Consider the following 19578-nt stretch of genomic DNA (forward strand, 5'->3'; position numbering starts at 1 on the left):
GGTAGAGGTGAATGTTCGATTGTTTAGTTGAGGATTAAAACTACCAGATAAGCATGATCATGAATGGGAGGTTAATTGGTTTTTGTTTGTGGATGATACGGTAGTGATTTCAGGCTTGGAGGAAAAGCTGGGTCAATTAGTGACAGAGTTTGGGAGAGTGTTTGAGAGAAGGAAGATAAGAATTAATATATATATATATATATATATATATATATATATATATATATATATATATATATATATATATATATATATACATATATATTTTATACATTTTCATGAAATCTTTTCCAATACACACACTATGTAGAGGAGCCTTCAGGTCTTCCCCCAAATTTATCAGCACTATGTAAAAGTGGGGAACCACCCTTGTCCTTATATCGAGATTTTGTAACCATAGGAAGTGCATTGAAGATCCTATATACCAATTCTTCAACAAAGAAGCTATTCTACCTCAGTGACATATTCATAAACACCCGTGAACCACCATTTCCAATAAGAGCAAATGGGCTATTACAATCTACAAACATCAGAATGAATATTATTAAACCTTTTCTCTTTCTTTCACCTTGGACCTTAAAGAAAACAATAATATGGTTTCATATTTATTATCTGTCAAAGAAATATAGCTATACTCCTAGCCACCATGAGCGACACGCTTCGGAACATATTCAAAGAAAAGGACCTCAATATGCTATTTATACTGATGGCTCTAAATATTCACTGGGTGCTGGCTGTACTGTAGTGTCCTTTAAACAAAATTAGTCAGTCTCATTACCCAGTGAAGCATCGGTATTTACATCCGAACTATCAGCCATTATATCAGCATTTGTGGTTATCAAATCTATTGAAGACAGGGAGATTCTTAAGTTTGTGTTCTATAATGATTCAAGAAGTGTCCTAGAAGTCCTAAAGGGTTACATTCAAAAGAATCAGTTGGTATTGAAAATAAAAGAAGAGCTCCTTGACAAGTTTTTCTCTATTCGATTCCTGCCCATGTTGGGGTTTTGGGTAATGAAAAAGCGGATGCTACAGCTAAATCTTCAATCACTTTACCAAAGCAAGCTTTTACACTACTCGTGAAAGATTATGCTGTCTACTTGGAGCATTTTGTAGCTACAAAATGGCAAGATCATTGAAAGATTGTAATGAACCTAATAGTAATTAGTTGAAGGAACTAAAGCCAGTCTTTTCTTTATGGGAATCGTCAATGCAAAGAGAAGGGAAGACAAGCAATTTTTGCCAGATTGTTCATAGGTCATACAAAATTTACGCATGAGTATTTGATGTGCACACCCCGTGAAACAGTGCCTAGATGTAATGAGAGTGCCTGTATTTTATCTATAAAACATATTTTTAGCAACTCTAAAGTTTTTAAACGAGAGAAAGATTTATGTTTGGTGAGAAAATTTTTATTGACTTTTTATCAGACTGAATATTCCTGTTTTAGGATTTTAGCTTTTGTAAGAAATATAGATTTCATAGATAAGTGTGAAGAATTTTTCTTCTCTTCTTTCATTCGTGTTTTAGGCTCTCTCGTAATAATACTGTAGCTACCCATTAAACGCCCTCTCCTACATCGTTTTCTTTACCAAAATATCGGGAGAACCAAGGTCCTAGGGGGAAACTATTTTAAATATACTAAACTCTTGACAGTAGCGTACGCCATGCTCGTGACGTCACAGCGTAGATACGCACAGCGAGTAGCCTTATCCCGGCGTGTGTTGGTTCTTTCCTAAAACTACGTAGGTTGAGATAAATATTAAACAGATTTTGAATTATTTCTAATACTGCTGAATTGAAGGCAGCTTTTATTTCCCAATACCAATTAAGGTTTGTTAACTTTTAAGATGTATGCCCATCGCACCAGCCCATTGCTAATTAATCATTTAAACTCCTAATTTTTAGCAAGCCAGAATAGGTAGGATTGTTGTATATATAAACTCCCTTAGAGCAGCAAGATTCCTTTAAGTCTTTAGTACATAATCCTGCCTCCTATGCACTCCTTGCAACAATATATTGCCCTGTCCAAAAGTCCCAATATGGCACCTCCACTGGGTTACTGTGCGCAGTATGACCCTCACCTGTCTAGATAGGTGAAGCGAGGTGATCCCTCTCAACCCTATAATCACGCCACTTGTTCGTAAGCCATAGTGTCGACCGGCTGACCACCCTGGTCAGTAAACCCTTGCACCTCTGGCTCCTCACCCCACCCCCTCTCCCAAAACTTGACTCACACACGAGTCCTGCCGGCTGGAGACAGTGAAGGAGTGGAACCTGGGAAACCCTACTACCACAAACGAGGATTCTTGGGGTGAGCCTGTCAAGAGTGCAAAGTGCCAACTTGTGCAACGTTCCGGTCAACAGGCTTTTAGGGCAAAGGACAGTAATCCAAGGAGTGCAGGTACAGAAACATGGCCACGTAGTTATTCCCCCATTTTTAGTTTAGACTAATTTTAACTTGAGTAGGTTATCTGGCTATTACATACTTCAGACTGTGTGCGGTGGAATTGTGTGTATATTTTTTCGATATTGTTTTTTTGTTTTTGAGACTAGCACAGTCTCTGGGTCACGTGGGACATGTGTCCAGCCCAATTCTAATTATTGATTATTGCAGAAGACCATGAGTCTAATCAATCATATTTTTATTTAATTTGCATTTCTTTTTGTTACGTTTTGTGTTGTTCAGATGCCCATTTACTTTAATGTAACTTTGTATAATAAATCAATATTAGGTTAATTAAACCTCCTTTGTATTTTTACTCCCTCATTTATTTCAATGTGCCTTTTATGAATATTTGATCACGAGACAGAATACCCGATATTTGAAAGGAATAAGTAACTTGAAAAAGGGTGTGTTAGCGAGCGACTTATTATTGAATATCTGCTTGGAAGGTAAAGATCCATATCTTTAAACTTTTAAACTTAACTTTACAGCTCCCATTTTTTTTTCTCTAATTACATTAACGTAAGATACCTGTCCAGCATCTCACTGGGGTCATTGGGACGGAACCGGAACAGAGCCTGAGATTGCAAGATGACTATGTTCCGCGCTATGTTGGAATCTGCGCCGATTCCGAATCGGGTTGCGCGATGTTAGAATTCTTACTTTGTGCGGCAAAGTTGGAATGCAGTGTTGGGTTCCCGCGGCTGTTGACGCCTATATAAAGCACAAGCAGACGACATTAATGTAAAGTGCTTGTCAGTCAGTGTGCTGTCACGACCTTCTGCCAAGCTGCTAACAAGTGTTCAATTGCCAGTTAAGTACTTATCATTATCTAGTCTAGGAATAACTAATAACTTCGTAATTTGCCAAACTTTCTAAATCACCCTCCCCATTGTTTGTGAATTAGAGGCTGACATTCAACAATTTTAAGTGGCCTAAACACAGTGACAGATAGAGGTGGCAATTCCATACTACAATAACTAACACGCCTTGGAAACAAATTAAACACATATAATGACCTGACTTTAAATAATGGCCTGATCACTGCATATACGACGAGGAGATCACCCCATAGAACCTAATGCTGTTAACACACCTATTGCCATATAAGGCAAACGAGTCAGTCGGCGTATTTATGTGAATCTGTTTCACTCCACAGCAACCAAAATACGATTCCAACTTGGTCGCGCGATCTGGGAATCTTCACATTGCGCAGCGCCAAATGAGAATATTCCAACACGGTGCAGATTCTGAGATGGGTCGCAACAACTATATACCTTACAAAGCTAGAGTAGGCCAGCACATTACTTTTATTTTCACGTGTGGAGTTCTCCGGCCTTTGGACAGAATAAAATTTCCCCTTTTAATATTTAAGAGTGACGGTTAGTAAACTGCGGCAGTAAAGTTATTAGCAGGGTGTTTGTGCCCCGAGTGTAAGTGCTCATTATCCTCACCTGTTGATCTTTGTGTAACTGACATAGGGAGACTTTCCTGGACTAAGTTCCCACTCAAACATTTAATTAAATAATGAAATAAATTTCTCATATATATATATATATATATATATATATATATATATATATATATATATATATATATATATATATATATATATATATATATATATATATATATTGTGTATGTGTATGTCTGTATATATATAGGCTATATGTATAAATACATACATACAACAAAAAGTTTTCACAAAATTGTATTTACAGTGAATAGTGAATATTGACTTAAATATAATGTTTTACCTCAAATCTAGGCCACTGGTCATCAAAATTACTTCGTGTGGTCAATTTGTCAAATTCTCGCATGGAATTTTGGCCGCCATTTTAAAAAATATGGCGGCCATCTTGAAAAGTGAAAAAATTGAGTGGCTCACAGTTTTATTTCTTTAAGAACATCACAAGGAGGCATCATAAAATGAACTCTCTTTGTCAGGTATCCGCTCCACTATGAGGACTATGAAGCGCGAAGTAAGAAATTATGAATGGAGAAGTATTGAATTAAAAGCTCAAAATAGAGACGACCGGTGAAATCTAACTGAGGCCCTTTGCACCAATAGGCGTAGGAGGAGATGATGACGATGATGTATAGGAAAAGCAAGATGCTATAAGCCCAAGGGCTCCAACACGGAGAAATTGCCCAGTGAGGAAAGGAAGTAAGGAAAAATATATGTATATATATATATATATATATATATATATATATATATATATATATATATATATATATATATATATATGTGTGTGTGTGTGTGTGTTGTAAGGACATTGTCTTACCCACTGTGTTTCCTCCCCCTGGACTCTTTTTCTGTATATTGTAACTTTACTATTTATTCTTCGTAGCAATGTTGCACTTTTTGAGAGCTTTATATCCATGTATAACAATGTATATTTCATTAGGTTACCGCCTTCGTATTTTATATTTATATTTGAATAAAAACACAAATGATTGTGCCGGTGGGAAATGTTTCCCTCCCGGGCTACTTATCCATCCGCTCTCTGGAGAGGTATGATGGGTCGTACGCGACCCCTACAGCATTTTCAAAACCTGTTTTTCCCCATAAATCATCAGCTGTCTCGAATATGGAAGTGATCGACCTGCAAGGGGTGACTAGTCTACATGCCATTGTCTGCTTTAGGACAGATTTTCGTCTAACTTCCCTCCTTCCCCATTTTTTTACCCCCCCCCCCCCCCCCCGGGGTCGACCTCGACCCTGACATACCTTTATAGGGGTAAGTGATCAAACAGCAAATTTATTACATAGTTATAAATTGTCGAACAGTGTTGATACTTGTTTGGTTCTTTATAGTTGGAAAGTGTGGGTGGATGGTGTGTCTACCACTTGCATGACATTGGTTTTGGCTTAGATGCCATATATTACCATGAGGTCCATTTTCCCTCAAATGCTAATTTCTGAATTTTTTTTTATTTTTTGCAAATTTGATTTTTTTCTATTTATTTTGAATTTATCTTCAATAATGCCCAGCAGGCAGTATTCCCTCGGCATGGATGTCATCAACACACTTCTAATGGAGTTAAAAAGAGATGTTGATGATAATATGGAACTTGCAACCCCATTCTTCATTTCAAGTGGTAGATTGGGCTGTAAGAGTTGTTGCGGTCTGCGGCCATTTTGTTGACATACCCGAAAGGTAAGTTGGCATATCTATATATATTCTTGTTCTGTATAGAATTCGTGATATTTTGGTATATTTTAATGCATAAATATCATATTTTATAGGAGATACAATGATTTTCATAAGAAATTTACATTGTGAAACTAGTCTGTCAAAAATTACCTTTAGATTTCACCCCTGTTATAACAGTAAATTACATCTTAGTGCACATTTTATTATTCATTTCTGTTCTAGGATAATATGAGTTTATTCTATAAAAAAAAATTAGCCTCTTCCTATTACATTTGGGTACCCAAAAAAATTCATGAAATTTGGACAAATTTTTTTGGCCAAAAAAAGTTACCCTTTTTTTCTCATTTCAGATCTTGACTTTCTTTGCCATCTAAGAAGGTGTCCCTAAAGGGATTTATGTGTATATGTATATTTCTATTTTTTGTGAATATTTACGTCTTTTTTTTTTGTATACTTAAATTTTTTATATATTTCCAATAAATAGGTATTTTGTAGATGGGTATCATCTATATTTTCAGTAGTTTTTAGCATTCTTTTAAGTATTTTTAGCAAGTCAAACAATACAGATTGATGCATAACTAAATTTTTCCTGAATTTTTTTTGGAGTCGGGGTCGCTCGCGACCGAGTATACCCTTAAAGGGGTGTCCGAGTAGCGTACCTATCCAGGGGTAATATAGTGACCGTTGCATGTTCAGTAAATTCCAACGGCAAGAGCCCGTGTCTTACATAAGGTAAGGCAATCTATACACACACAATTCAGTAAATTGTCATTCTCTCTGCTCGTCTTGTTGTCTTCACAGTATATATATATATATATATATATATATATATATATATATATATATATATATATATATATATATATATATATATATATATATATATATATATATATATATATATATATATATATATATATATATATATATATATATATATATATATATATATATATATATATATATATATATATATATATATATATATATATATATATATATATATATATATATATATATATATATATATATATATATATATATATATATATATATATATATATATATATATATATATATATATATTATATATATGTGTGTGTATGTTGTGGAGAATTTTTTAATGGTTGCGTTCTGAGTGGGAACTTAGTCCGGGAAAGTCTCCTTATAACAGTTACATAAAGTTCAACAGGGGAGGATATGAGCACTTACTCTCGGGGCACAAACACCCTGCTAATACTTTACTGTCACAATTCACAAACCATCACTCTCAAATACAAAAGTGAAATTTACTGTCCAGAAGCCGGAGAACTCCACACGCAGAAATATCAATAATTTATGGCCTACTCTAGCTTTGTCAGGTCTATAGTCATCTCATTCTCAGGCTCTGTTCTGGCTCCGTCCCAGCTACCCCAATGAAATGCTGGACAGGTATTTTACGTTAAAGTAATTAAGACAAAATCCAAAATGGGAGCAGTGATGTAAAGTAGTTTAAAAGTTTAAAGATAAGGATCTTTACCTTCGAAGCAAATATATTAATGCAAAGTACCTCGCTGTTACCACCTATAGACTTACTCTTCAAATATTGGGTATTTTGTCCCGTGATCAACTATTCATTTCACACATTAAAATAAATGAGGGAGCAAAAATACTATGGAGGTTTAATTAACCTAATATTGATTTATTCACAAATTTACATCAAAGAAACGGACATCTTAACAGAGACAAAAATGGAATAATAAAGAGAATCCAAATTAAAAGCAATTCAAAATTATAAAGATGATGGTTTAGACACGCGGTCTGCAATAATCAAAAATCCAAATGGGGTCTGGCACGTGGCCCACGTGACCCAGAGACTATGTTAGTCTCAAAAGGCAAAAAATTGTATAGAAAAAAAATATATACACACAATCCCACCGCACACAGTCCGAATATTGTAATTAGCCAGGTTCCCTATAAAGTTAAAATTAGTCTAAGCTAATAAAAAAATGGGGGAAAACTAAATGGCCATTGATGTAGTACCTGCACTCCTTTGAAGTTTAGTCCTATGCCCGTGGTGGCTGTTGACCTGGTTGTTGCACTAATTGGCACGTTGCACTCTTGCCTGGCTCACCCCAAGAATTCTCACTGTAGCTGTAACTAGGTACATCAGGGTCCTCTTCTTCTCAATCTCTCCGACCGGCAGCAACAGGACTCCTTAGTGAGTCACGTTTGGGAGAGTGGGATGGGATGGGGGTGAGCCAGAAGTGTACGGATTCACTGACCCAGCAGATCAGTAGGCCAGGGCAGCTTTTCGTTGAATGGGCTCGACAATACGGTCGAGATCACCTGGCTTCCCCTTTCCAGACAGGTGAGGAGCTTGATGCGCACGGTAATCCATTGGGGTTGCCATATCGGGACTCCAGGACAGGGCAATATATATATTGCAAGGAGTGCAGAGGAGGCAGGAATTTGTACTAAATACTCAGATAAATCTTGCTGCTCTGAGGGAGGTTATATATACAACAATCCTACCTATTCTGGCTTGCTAAAAATTAATATTTAAAATGATTAATTAGCAATGGATTGGTGCGATGGGCATACATCTTAAAATTAATAAACCTTAATTGGTATTGAGAAATATAAGATGCATTAATTCAGCAGTATTGAAATTTGTATAAAAAATGCAGTTTAGGAATTTAATCTCGACCCATGTAGTTTAAGGAAAGAACCAACATACGCCGGGGTTACAACGAAGGCCATCTGTTGTGCGTATATACGCTGTGACGTCACGAGCATGGCGTGCGCCACTGTCAACAAGTTTAGATTAGTTCTCCTTATGTATCGTTAAAGAAAACTAGATGTAGGAGAGAATGTTTAAGGGGTAGCTATAGTATTAGTAGAAGAGAGCTAAAAATACGATTAAAAGAAGAAGAGTGAAGAAAATTCTTCACATATGTATATATATGTGTATATATATATATATATATATATATATATATATATATATATATATATATATATATATATATATATATATATATATATATATATATATGTGTGTGTGTGTGTGTGTGTATATATATATATATATATATATATATATATATATATATATATATATATATATATATATATATATATATATATATATATATATATATATATATATATATATATATATATATATATATATATATATATATATATGTGTGTGTGTGTGTGTGTGTATATATATATATATATATATATATATATATATATATATATATATATATATATATATATATATATATATATATATATATATATATATATATATATATATATATATATATATATATATATATATATATATATATATATATATATATATATATATATATGTGTGTGTGTGTGTGTGTGTGTATATATATATATATATATATATATATATATATATATATATATATATATATATATATATATATATATATATATATATATATATATATATATATATATATATATATATATATATATATATATATATATATATATATATATATATATATATATATATATATATATATATATATAGGCCTATATATAAATTTGTGTGACTGTTTCTCTGTGTGTTTACTCCTCAATTTATTCAATTTAATACTAGTTGTCTGACTACATTGTACGCTTATTGGTGCAACCAATGGCAGCACAAAACTACAGCAAACTAGCAATAAACAATGGTGAGAACTGGGCGACCTTTATAAGTTCCCGTGACAAGATGGCTGTCGTCTACATTTATGTGGGATCTGTGGTAGGATATCTATAGTAGGATGCTCGTTGTTCGAAGCAGAAGACCTCGACCATTTCTTACTTTACTGTTAGAGCCTCAGCGAAGAGTTAAAAAATTAATGAATTACAGCAGCCACATAAAGAGTAAAAGAATAAAATAATTCGAAATGTTTCATGAAAGGAGGAAAGAACATATAAATAGAAAAGAATATACTGTATGCACCAACTGTAAAAAAAAGGAAATAATAAAGAAACGGAATAAAGAAGAAAGTTAGAGGTGCCAATTAAATGGAAAATATCTCATTATATACGTAATTATTCTTTACAAAAAGTACAGATATGAACTTAACATCGTTTTATAAAGAAGAAAGCTGAAGAGGTCCCGATGAAAAGGTAAATATCTCGGTTAAGATCTTTTTTTTATCTTTTATTATAAAAATACAATTACATTTTAGCAATTTACATTATATACGTAATTATTCTTTACAAAAATACAGATATGAACTTTACATTGTTTTTTAAAAGAAGAAAGCTGAAGAGGAGCCGATGAAAAGGCAAATATCTCTGTTATGATCACTAGAATAATAGAATTCTGAATGCCAAAATTTGGCGATGTCGGTGACGATGTCAGCCTTCGGTAGTATTTATCGTGCAACCAGAGCTTTTCCAGCATCATGTCACATACTGAGAGGCTTAAAATTTCGTATTCCACAACCTGCCTCAGTATCTCCTAGTTCTACCAGATTATGTCTGCCTCTTAATTCAGGTTGGTGTACTTTTACTCTACGCTATGCTGGAATCTTAGTCGGTTTTATTATAGTTACGGACGGGGAAAACTTTCCTACTAAAGTTTATTCCCTACAGACTAAACTTTAAATTAGAAACTATTGGGGTGTATGTATGATAGCAGCCACCTGTATGTATTATCATGTCTAACTTAGAATACGGCGGTGTAATGGGGGTCGTAAGGGGGCGTTAGCTCCCCCGCGTTAGTCAAGTAGGTAAGAACATGGTTTGTATGTTAGGTTAGGGTGGAAAAGTTTAGGTTAGTTGATGTCCATTTCTAATGAATGCGTAATAAACTGGCCGCTGATAAACAAAGGCTCCTAGTTGAGTAATCCTAACCTACCGGTAAGATAAAGCTTTGAAATTTGTTGTTAGAGCTGACGTAGGCAGTTTAAATATTATTGTAAGATATATGCTGTACTGTGATTTACCAGTAAGACTATTAGATTAGGTTTTGAAAGGTAAAATTAGCCAACTTATGGTAACTCAAGTTCATAAGGTTAGATTAGTCTTTAAGTATATGATTCGGTAAATTTTTAGAAAGAGGAACCAGCCCAACGTGACATGAAAATATGTTTTTGCAGGTAATTTTGATGTGTTTTGCACGAATATCACCTTCATTTACCTCTGAAATGAACGGTTTTAGACGTTACTCTATAACAAATCTAACCTAACACAACCACCTGACTTAATCTAGGGCCCTGTACCCCTTCCTAGGCCTAGCGGTGGGGGGTGGGGGCTCCTCCCCCCCTTTCCCTGCACCCCCCCCCCCTCCCCTGCGACCTCCCCCTCCCCTGCGACCCCCCCTTAAGCTCACAGTGATTAGTAACTTTAGAAGAATTAAAAGAAATATCCTGGGAGGGCCAGACAATGGCTTCAGTCGTTGCATTCTATTATTAGTAACATTAGAAGAATGAAAAGAAAATCCACTCAGTGGTAGGAATATTTAAATATAATTGGCTTACGTTTGTTTAAAATGAGCCAATTATTTCAAAGTATCAAGTCATGTGGTGCGTGAATAAGTCACGTGGGGCAATCAAACGAAGTGTATAGGTGGAACAAAAAGAGGGCGGAGCTATGAAGTCATTTTTTGACGGGAGTCAAAGGGTGAACATCTCTCTTTAATAGCCACTCGCCTTAGTGAAAAAGAGTCCTCATTTTTTTTAAACGTAAAAAAAATCTATTACTTATGTTCTATTCATCTCCGGGCATAACTAATGGTATATTCCTAATCAGAAAAGTGTGATTTATGCGTTTCTGAAGTATTTATAGGTCGCTTAGCTGGTTTCTCTTTCTAAAATACCTATGATTCTATAATTTTTAGCCTAATACTTGACCTATCTTTATTCAACTTATCTGGGTGTGACTGAATGCGTAGGGAAAATAAATAGCGTAAATGGATGTAAAAGAATATAAAATTAGGATATTACTAGTCCTCAACACCTGCGATGGACATTGGCGATTTCTAGGTCGGGTGATGATGCAAGTTGACAATACCAAATGTTATTGGGCCTCGATCTCGGCCACTGTTCTAATGGTTCACGGCGCTCGCAAAATTAACATAACATCACTGATCCTATATTTTAGCAAGCGACACTTTCCAACCTTCCAACCCTCAAGAAATTGAGGTAGTGCCTCCGGACCAACGTCCAATTTCCTTGCCTCTAGGAGAGGAAAAACCTTCAGCTCCTATAGCTAAGGCTTCTACAACTTGTGTCCCCAAAACTTCGCAAGTTCCTCCACCTAATATCTTTGAGAAACACTTTCCTGTGTGAAGGGAATCCATGGACTCCAAGAGCAAACCCAAGAACGTCAAGGCAAGGGAAGCCTGTTTGGCAGAGGAGATAGAGAGGGCTGCTGAAAGATAGAGGAAATCGACGAACGATTCTCTCCTCCATAGGGCCATGACATCCATGCCGTATGGAAGATCATCCCAGTCTTCTCATAGTCAGCAGGCTACCTCCAACTCCTCAACTTCCAGATCCTCTGGACCTTCCAAGGTTTCCAAGCACACCTTTCAGACCAAAGACCAGAATGGGAGAAAGTCCTTCAGGGGAAAGAAGAGAACTATAGGGAGTGGCCGAGGTAGTTGGTCCTGCTAGGAGCAGCAATCCTCATCACCAACCACATGTGGGGGGATGCCTGCACCACCTCTGGCAGAGGTGGCAGCATCACGGGGCAGATCCATGGATGATCGAGGTGATTGCCATAGGGTATCGAGTCCCCTTCATTCAATCTCTCCCTCCTCTGACTAGGGTTCCAGTCCCATTAAGCATTCATGCAAGGAGATCCGCAAAGGAACTGGCCTTCAGGCCCAAATTCCAGACCATACTGCAGAAAGGTGCTCTCCAAGAGGTTGTGGATGGGTCTCCAGCTTTTGCAGTCAGATCTTTCTTATGAAAAAGGCATCTGGAAGCTGGAGACCAGCCATCGATCTCTCTCCTCTGAACACGTTTGTTCAACAGATTCCGTTCAGGATGGAGACAGCAGACACAGTCATCCAGGCAGTTTGGCCAAGGGACTTCATGTGCACACTGGATCTCAAGGATGCATATTTCCAGATCCTAATCCATCCGTTTTCCAGGATGTATCTCTGATTCATACACGAGGAAAGATACGTATTTCAGTTCAAGGTTCTCTGTTAAGGTCTTGCGACAGCACCTCAGGTTTTTACCAGGGTGTTCGCACTAGTGCCATCGTGGGCTCACAAGGATGGCATTCATCTCTGCTGGTTCTAGTAGAGCCAGAGATAACTCTTCTTCATCACTGAAAAATGCTTCTAGAGTTTTGTCAAGGTCTGGGAATCTTGATAAATCTTGAGAAGTCATCACTGCTTCCTTCTTAGAGACTTGTATACCTCGGTATGATCATAGACGCCATCCAACAGGCTGAGAGAAGTGGCATCACTGTTCCTCAGACGGAAAGATCTACCGGCTCATCAATGTTCACGTCTGTTAGGTCACCTAATCTCTCCTCTGTCTAGTTCCAAACAGCCTCCTCAAGTTGAGATTCCTGCAGTGGCAGCTAAAGTCTGTGTGGAACCATCACTGAGATCCGCCAGGCACACGAGTTCCATTCACTCAGAAAGATATGACGGACCTGCTTTGATAGATGGCAGATGGAAACCTTTGCACTCGTCCCTCCTCCGGACTTGATTCTCTATACAGAGGCATCAAAAGAATGATAGGGGTGCCCATTTTCCAGCCTATGATCAGAGTCTGAAAGGTATCAGCATATAAACCTTATAGAGATGAGAGCAGTATACCTAGCTCTTCATCTCCAACAGGTGCTAGCAGGTCACTCCACAGTGTTGATGAGCGACAACTCCACAGTAGTGGTTTACATTAACAAGCAAGGCGGTACCTTTTCGCAGCCTCTATGTCCTCTTGCAGTAGAGATTCCCAGATAGTCAGAAGAACAATTGGTGTCCCTATCAGTTTGCTTCATTTCAGGCAAGAAGGATATCCCCGTGGACAATCTGAGCAGAGCGAATCAGATAGAATAGTAGGCTTTGAATGGTCTTTGAATCCTCTTGATAGCCACCAAATTCCTGACTTTGTGGGGTTCTCTGACAGTAGACCTGTTCGGGACATCTCTGAACAGCAAGCTTCCGCTGTGTTGTTCTCCAGTCCTAGACCCTCAGGCTCTATGGCAGGATGGATTTCAACAACGGTAGGACAACATCGACGTATACACCGTTCTCCCGTTCTGTCAGATGAGAAGGTAGCTCAACAAGACCAGAGCATCCAAAAATCTAATTATAACCCTTTTAGCTCCGCTGAGGCATCACGCAGAATGGTTCCCAGACCACGTGCAATTACAGTACTAGTATATCTATCGAGAGAACTCCCTCCACGACCAAATTATACAAACAACCTCACGCAAACATCTTTCACAAGACTGTTCAGCCGTGTCGACTTCACGCCTGGAGATTATCCAGGTTCTCTTCTCCCAGAGAGGCTTTTCACATGTTGCTGAGAGAAGTCCAGATACTTGCTAAAGCCCTCAGCCTCAGTGTATTAGGCTAAGTGGAGTGTCTTCTGTGGTCGTAGCATGAAAGGAATATCTCTTCACTCGATGTCACTTCCTGCAATAGCGGAGTTCCTTGTACAGTATACTTTCGGGAGAAAAAACTCCTTTCAGTCTCAGCAGTGAAAGGCTATTGCTCAGCCTTGAGCCTCACCTTTGAGTTGATAGGAGTGGATATTTCCACTTCGTTGGAACTTTCTTTACTCATACGGAGTTATGAGAGTACTCTTCCTCCACTGATAAAAAATCCAGTGTCAAAAGACTCCTTGCAAAGGGATCTGCAAGGGGGCTTGCCTTCCAGGCTGAAGTCCAGACCCTGTTGAAAAAAAGCACTCTCTAGGAGATCCTTAACGGGTCTCCAGGCTTCTTAAGTCGACTCTTTCTTGTGATAAAGGCGTTTGGAGACTGGAGACCAGTCATCAACCTCTCAGCTCTGAACGAGTTTGTCAAACAAATTTCATTCATCATGGAGACGGCAAACACGGTCAGACAAGCGGTAATACTACAGGACTTCACGTGTACACTGAAAGCACAGGACGCATACTTCCAGATTCCAATCCATCCGTCTTTGAGAAGTACTTGAGATTCAGCCTAGATAACATAAATACCAGTTTAAGGTGCTGTGCTTTGGTTTTCCACAGCACCAAAAGTCTTCACCAGTGTTCACCCTAGTGTCGTCTTGGGAACACAGGATCGGCATCCATCTCCTCCGTTATATGGACGACTTGCTAATCCTAGCAGATACGGTGTCAACCCTTCTTCAACACCAAGACAAACTTCTGAGGCTTTGCCAAGATCTGGGGATCATGGTAAACCTCGAAGTGTTCCCTGCTTCCTATACAGAAACTGGTATACCTAGGCATGATAATAGACACCAATCTTCACAAAGCCTTTCCATCAGACGACAGGATAATGAGGCTTAAAAAGGTCGCAAGACCCTTTCTCAAATGAGAAGAACTTACAGCCCAAACGTGGCTACCTCTCTTCAGACAGCCATCTTCCCTGGCCCGTCTAGTTCCCAACGGGTGCCTCAGGATTTAATCTCTCTTGTGGCGACTCAATTCCAGGGGGAATCAAGCCTTTGACTCCCCAGACACCCTGATCCCCATGGGACCAGCGGAACAGATAGACCTCGAATGGTGGGTTTCAGAGGAGAATCTACGAAAGGGAGGGGATCTTCTCGTCCTCCCCCCAGATTTGATGCTGTTCCCAGTCGCTTCATGAAAAGGGTGGGGGACCACGTGCTGCACCACACGACCTCAGGTGTCTGGTCAGAGTCAAGAATACTTCCACATAAATCTCCTAGAGATGAAGGCTGTCTTCCTGGCCCTTCAACATTTCCATCAGTTCCTGGCTGGCCACTCAGTGGTGGTGGTGAGCAACACACCACAGTAATGGGTTACCTCAACAAAAAGGGAGGTACTTTTTCGCAGCCCCTATCCCATTTAGCAGTAGAGATACTGAGATGGGCCGAGATTCACTCGATACCTCTATCGGCATGCTTCATTCCAGGCAAGAGGAACATGCTCACCGACAACCTGAGCAGAGCATCTTAGGTAGTGAGTACTAAGTGGTCTTTGGATCATTTAGTAGTCGTCAAAGTCCTGACTTTGTGGGGTTCTCTGACTGTGGATCTCTTTGCAACGGCCCTGAACTTCAGGCTTCCGTTGTACTACTCCCCAGTCCCAGACCCCAAGGCTCTCTTGCAAGATGCATTCTAACAATGGTGGGATAGCATTGACGTCTATGCCTTTCCCCCGTTCTGTCTGGTGAGGAGGTACTCAACAAGGCCAGAACATCGGTCAACTTCTCAATGACTCATAGCTCTGCTATGACATCATGCGGAGTAGTTACCGGACCTTCTGCAACTCCTGACGGAGTCTCCAAAAGAACTCCCTCCATGACACAATCTACTCAGACAACCACATGCCAACATCTTCCACAAAGCCGAAGCTTCACTACAACTTCACGCTTGAAGACTATGCAGCATCTCGTCACTCGGAGAGGATTTTTGCAACAAGATGCGAGCAGGATTTCTGGATACTTGTGGAAATCATCAGCAGCAATTTACCAGGTAAAGTGGAAAGTCTTCTGTGGTTGGTGTCGTGGAAAGAGTATCTCTCCTCTCGATGCCACTACTCCAGCAATAGCGGAGTTCCTCGTGTATTTGCGTGAAGAAATTGGCCTTTGAGTCTCAACGGTAAAAGGCTATCGCTCAGCATTAAGCCTCGCCCTTAGACTGAAAGGAATGGACATTTCCTCATCGCTGGAACTTTCTTTACTCATGCGAAGTTAGGAACTTACTTATCCTCAGTTGGAAGTGAGACCTCCCCCATGGATCGTGGTTCGAGTTCTCAGGTCTCTGAAGAAACCTCCCTATGAACCATTACGCTAGGCAGCAGATCGCCACCTGACTTGGAAGACGGTGTTCCAACTAGCTTTGGCTTCGGCCAAACGAGTCATTGAACTTCATGGTCTCCAATACGACATCGCCCATTCAAGGGGATGAGGAGAGGTAGCGTTTAGTTTTGTCCCTGAGTTTGTTGCCAAGACTCAGAATCCTGGAGTGGTAGATCCCTAATTCAACTTCTTCCAGATTTCGAGTCTCCACTCCGTAACAGGTGAGCCTGAGTATCTCTCACTCTGCCCAATGAGGCGTTTGAGGCTTTACCTTAAGAGAACAGCTACAACCCGTCCCTGTGTACCCGCACTTTTCATCAGCACAGGGAGAAAAATAGGAGGGTCACCAAGAACACCATCTCTGCTTGGATTCGCAAGGTCATAGACCATGCCCAGAATCCTGACCCTCCTCCTCCACGTCGCCCCAGAGCCCACGATGTCGGGTGTAGCTACGTCCATGGCATTCAAGAGAAACTTCTCTGTGACGCAGGTTCTACAGACTTGGGTGTGGAAACCTCAAAAGACGTTCACAGCCCACTGCCTGCAAGATGTGACCCATAGGAGGGTTGATACTGCACTACTGCTGGTATAATACCTCGAGCTCTTTATTGGACAAGTAGCAGAAGGTTGAGGCACTCTTACCCAGTTTTAGTCTGTGTGAATGAAAAGGTTTGACTAGCTCTTATTGTTTCTCTTAATCATCCCCTCTCTTGGGGAAAGTAGCATCCTGGGTTCTCTGCATAAGCTGACCTCAAACCACTGCAGGTAAACCATGCTTCCTTGTGTACCTATTATTAAGTTAATACTCTTGGATCCCCATACCCTGGCGAGGTGGTAATTGGAAAGTCTTGGTTACAATAGTTTCTCCTACAAAGACTGAATAACTTTTATCTTGACAGTCATACTACTAAATATCTCAACACACGACTTGCATAGACTGCGTACCATGCGTAGCAGGGTTTAATGAGGTGTAGGACTCCTTATTTTTGGTACATACCTATTCAAAATAAGGAGCCCCCAGGTAGCCTAAAAGCCAGTTTGGCAGGGACGTCCACCTTCTAATGGGTGAGTCACCCCTAATAGATAACGTAGGTTTGTATTCCTGTTAGGGAACAAATGATAATTGCTCCGACACAGATACAAACCTTCGCTATTTATAGGGTATTACTTTCGGCAACGCTGAAAACCAGCCAAGACAATTTTAGTGAGGGATAAATATCCCATCTGCTAAACAAATTGCCTTGACTTTATTACTTTTCCTTTTTCTTTTGTGTGTATCGGTGTGTGTTTGGTTATTGTCCCGCTATGCGAACATGTCCAAGGATTGAAGGCAGCCGCTGCGGCACCTTGATGTCGTCCGTGGAGATGGACCCACACCCTTTATGCCCGGCTTGCCGGGGAACTCGGTGTTCGTGGGACAATACCTGTTCCGAGTGTAGGGAGTGGCCTGCCTCCCAGTGAGAGAGGTTTGCGCGTAACTAGAAGAGGAAGTCTAAATGCGAATCTTCGCTCTCAGGGTCTTCCTCGAAATCGAAGAAATTGCGGGCTTCTGCTTCCTCTATGCCCAAATCTCTGCCCGAAGCTAATCCTCGACCAGGCCCTTCCGGGGCACGGTCGAGCAGTAGAGCAGGGCTTGTGACTCCATGTCAACCCTGTGGGACAGATGAAGGTGGCGGCTCCCCTAGTGAGTCGGCTCCTCCTCTTCCCCCAGGGAGCGCCTGTTCTTTTCCAGACCTTGTGTCTTTGTGGCCATCGCTGGGCGTTGATGGTCCCCCTACAAAGGAAGTTCTCCTCGAACTCCTTCAAATGGGAGCAGAGAGAAGGCGGTCATCTCCTTCCTCTTTGGAGGTCGATCCTCCTCTTCTGGGTGCAGTCGCTGTTGCCCGTTGGTCAGGCCGAGAGTCTGGTTCCGACGCCGAGGAGCTAGCTAACCCACCAGGGGCGGCGGTAGGGCTCTCTCCAAGGCAAGCTTCCCCTTCGGGGGAACGTATCTCTCGTTCGCGAGAGAAGATTGCCTCTGTGCACAGGAGTTTGCCCTCAGGGCAGAAGTCCAGTCCATGTTGGAGAAGGACGCTCTCCAGGAGATCTTCGACAGATCCCCAGGCTTCTACAGTCGACTCTTTCTTGTGAAAAAGCCGTCTGGAGACTGGAAACCAGTCATCGACCCCTCGGCCCTGAACAGGTTTGTCAAATAGACACCTCTCAGGATGGAGACGGCCGACACATTCAGACAAGCGATAAGACCCCAGGACTTCATGTGCACTCTAGATCTGAAGGACGCATACTTCCAGATCCCAATTCACCCATCTTCCAGGAAGTAACTGAGATTCATGTTCAATCGGAAGCATTACCAGTTCAGGGTACTGTTTTTCGGTCTTAACATAGCACCCCAGGTATTCACGAGAGTATTTGCTTTAGTATCATCTTGGGTTCACAGAGTCGGCATCCGTCTCCTAAGATACTTGGACGACTGGCTGATTCTGGCAGACTTGGAGGCGGCCCTTCTCCGCCACCGAGACAAGCTTCAAAGGTTTTGCCAGGATCTGGGGATTGTGGTAAACCTCGAAGTCTCAACTGCTCCCCTCTAAAGAACTGGTATACCTAGGCATGCGATTAGACACCCTAAGGCACAAAGCGTTTCCATCAGACGAAAGGATCCAGAGACTGAGGGAGATAGCACAGGTCTTCCGCAGTCGGGAAGAGCTCCCGGCGCAGTATTGGCTTCGCCTTCTCGGTCACCTCTCTTCTCTGACCCGACTGGTCCCAACAGGATAAGATCCCTCCAGTGGCGACTAAAATCCCAGTGGAACCAACACTCCGATTCCCGGGATCACCTAGTCCGCATTGGGCTAGAGGAACAGTCGGATCTCAGGTGGTGGCTGGCGAAGCCGAACCTCTGCAAAGGGGTCGATCTTCTCGTCTCTCCCCCGGAATTGATGCTTTTTTCGGATGCATCAAAAGAAGGGTGGGGGCTCGCATGCTGCACCATTGCATCTTCGGCCA

At 40.3% G+C, this 19578-nt stretch overlaps 1 protein-coding gene across 2 annotated transcripts in view; it reads left to right on the top strand.

Moving 5' to 3' along the window:
• The window catches only part of bonsai (28S ribosomal protein S15, mitochondrial), a 131866-nt gene that overhangs the window by 71593 nt on the left and 40695 nt on the right, over positions 1-19578 (top strand). Inside the window, exon 1 of one of the 2 annotated variants that reach the window (XM_068392177.1) lies at positions 9929-10126. The exons of the other annotated variant lie outside the window; for it this stretch is intronic. Coding sequence (XP_068248278.1) covers positions 9973-10126 — 154 coding nt within the window. The 5' untranslated portion in view covers positions 9929-9972. Of the gene's footprint in view, positions 1-9928; positions 10127-19578 lie in introns of those variants that run through there. 2 annotated transcript variants of the gene reach the window in all.

Source organism: Palaemon carinicauda, chromosome 18, assembly GCF_036898095.1.
Source record: "Palaemon carinicauda isolate YSFRI2023 chromosome 18, ASM3689809v2, whole genome shotgun sequence".
Lineage (NCBI taxonomy): Eukaryota > Metazoa > Arthropoda > Malacostraca > Decapoda > Palaemonidae > Palaemon > Palaemon carinicauda.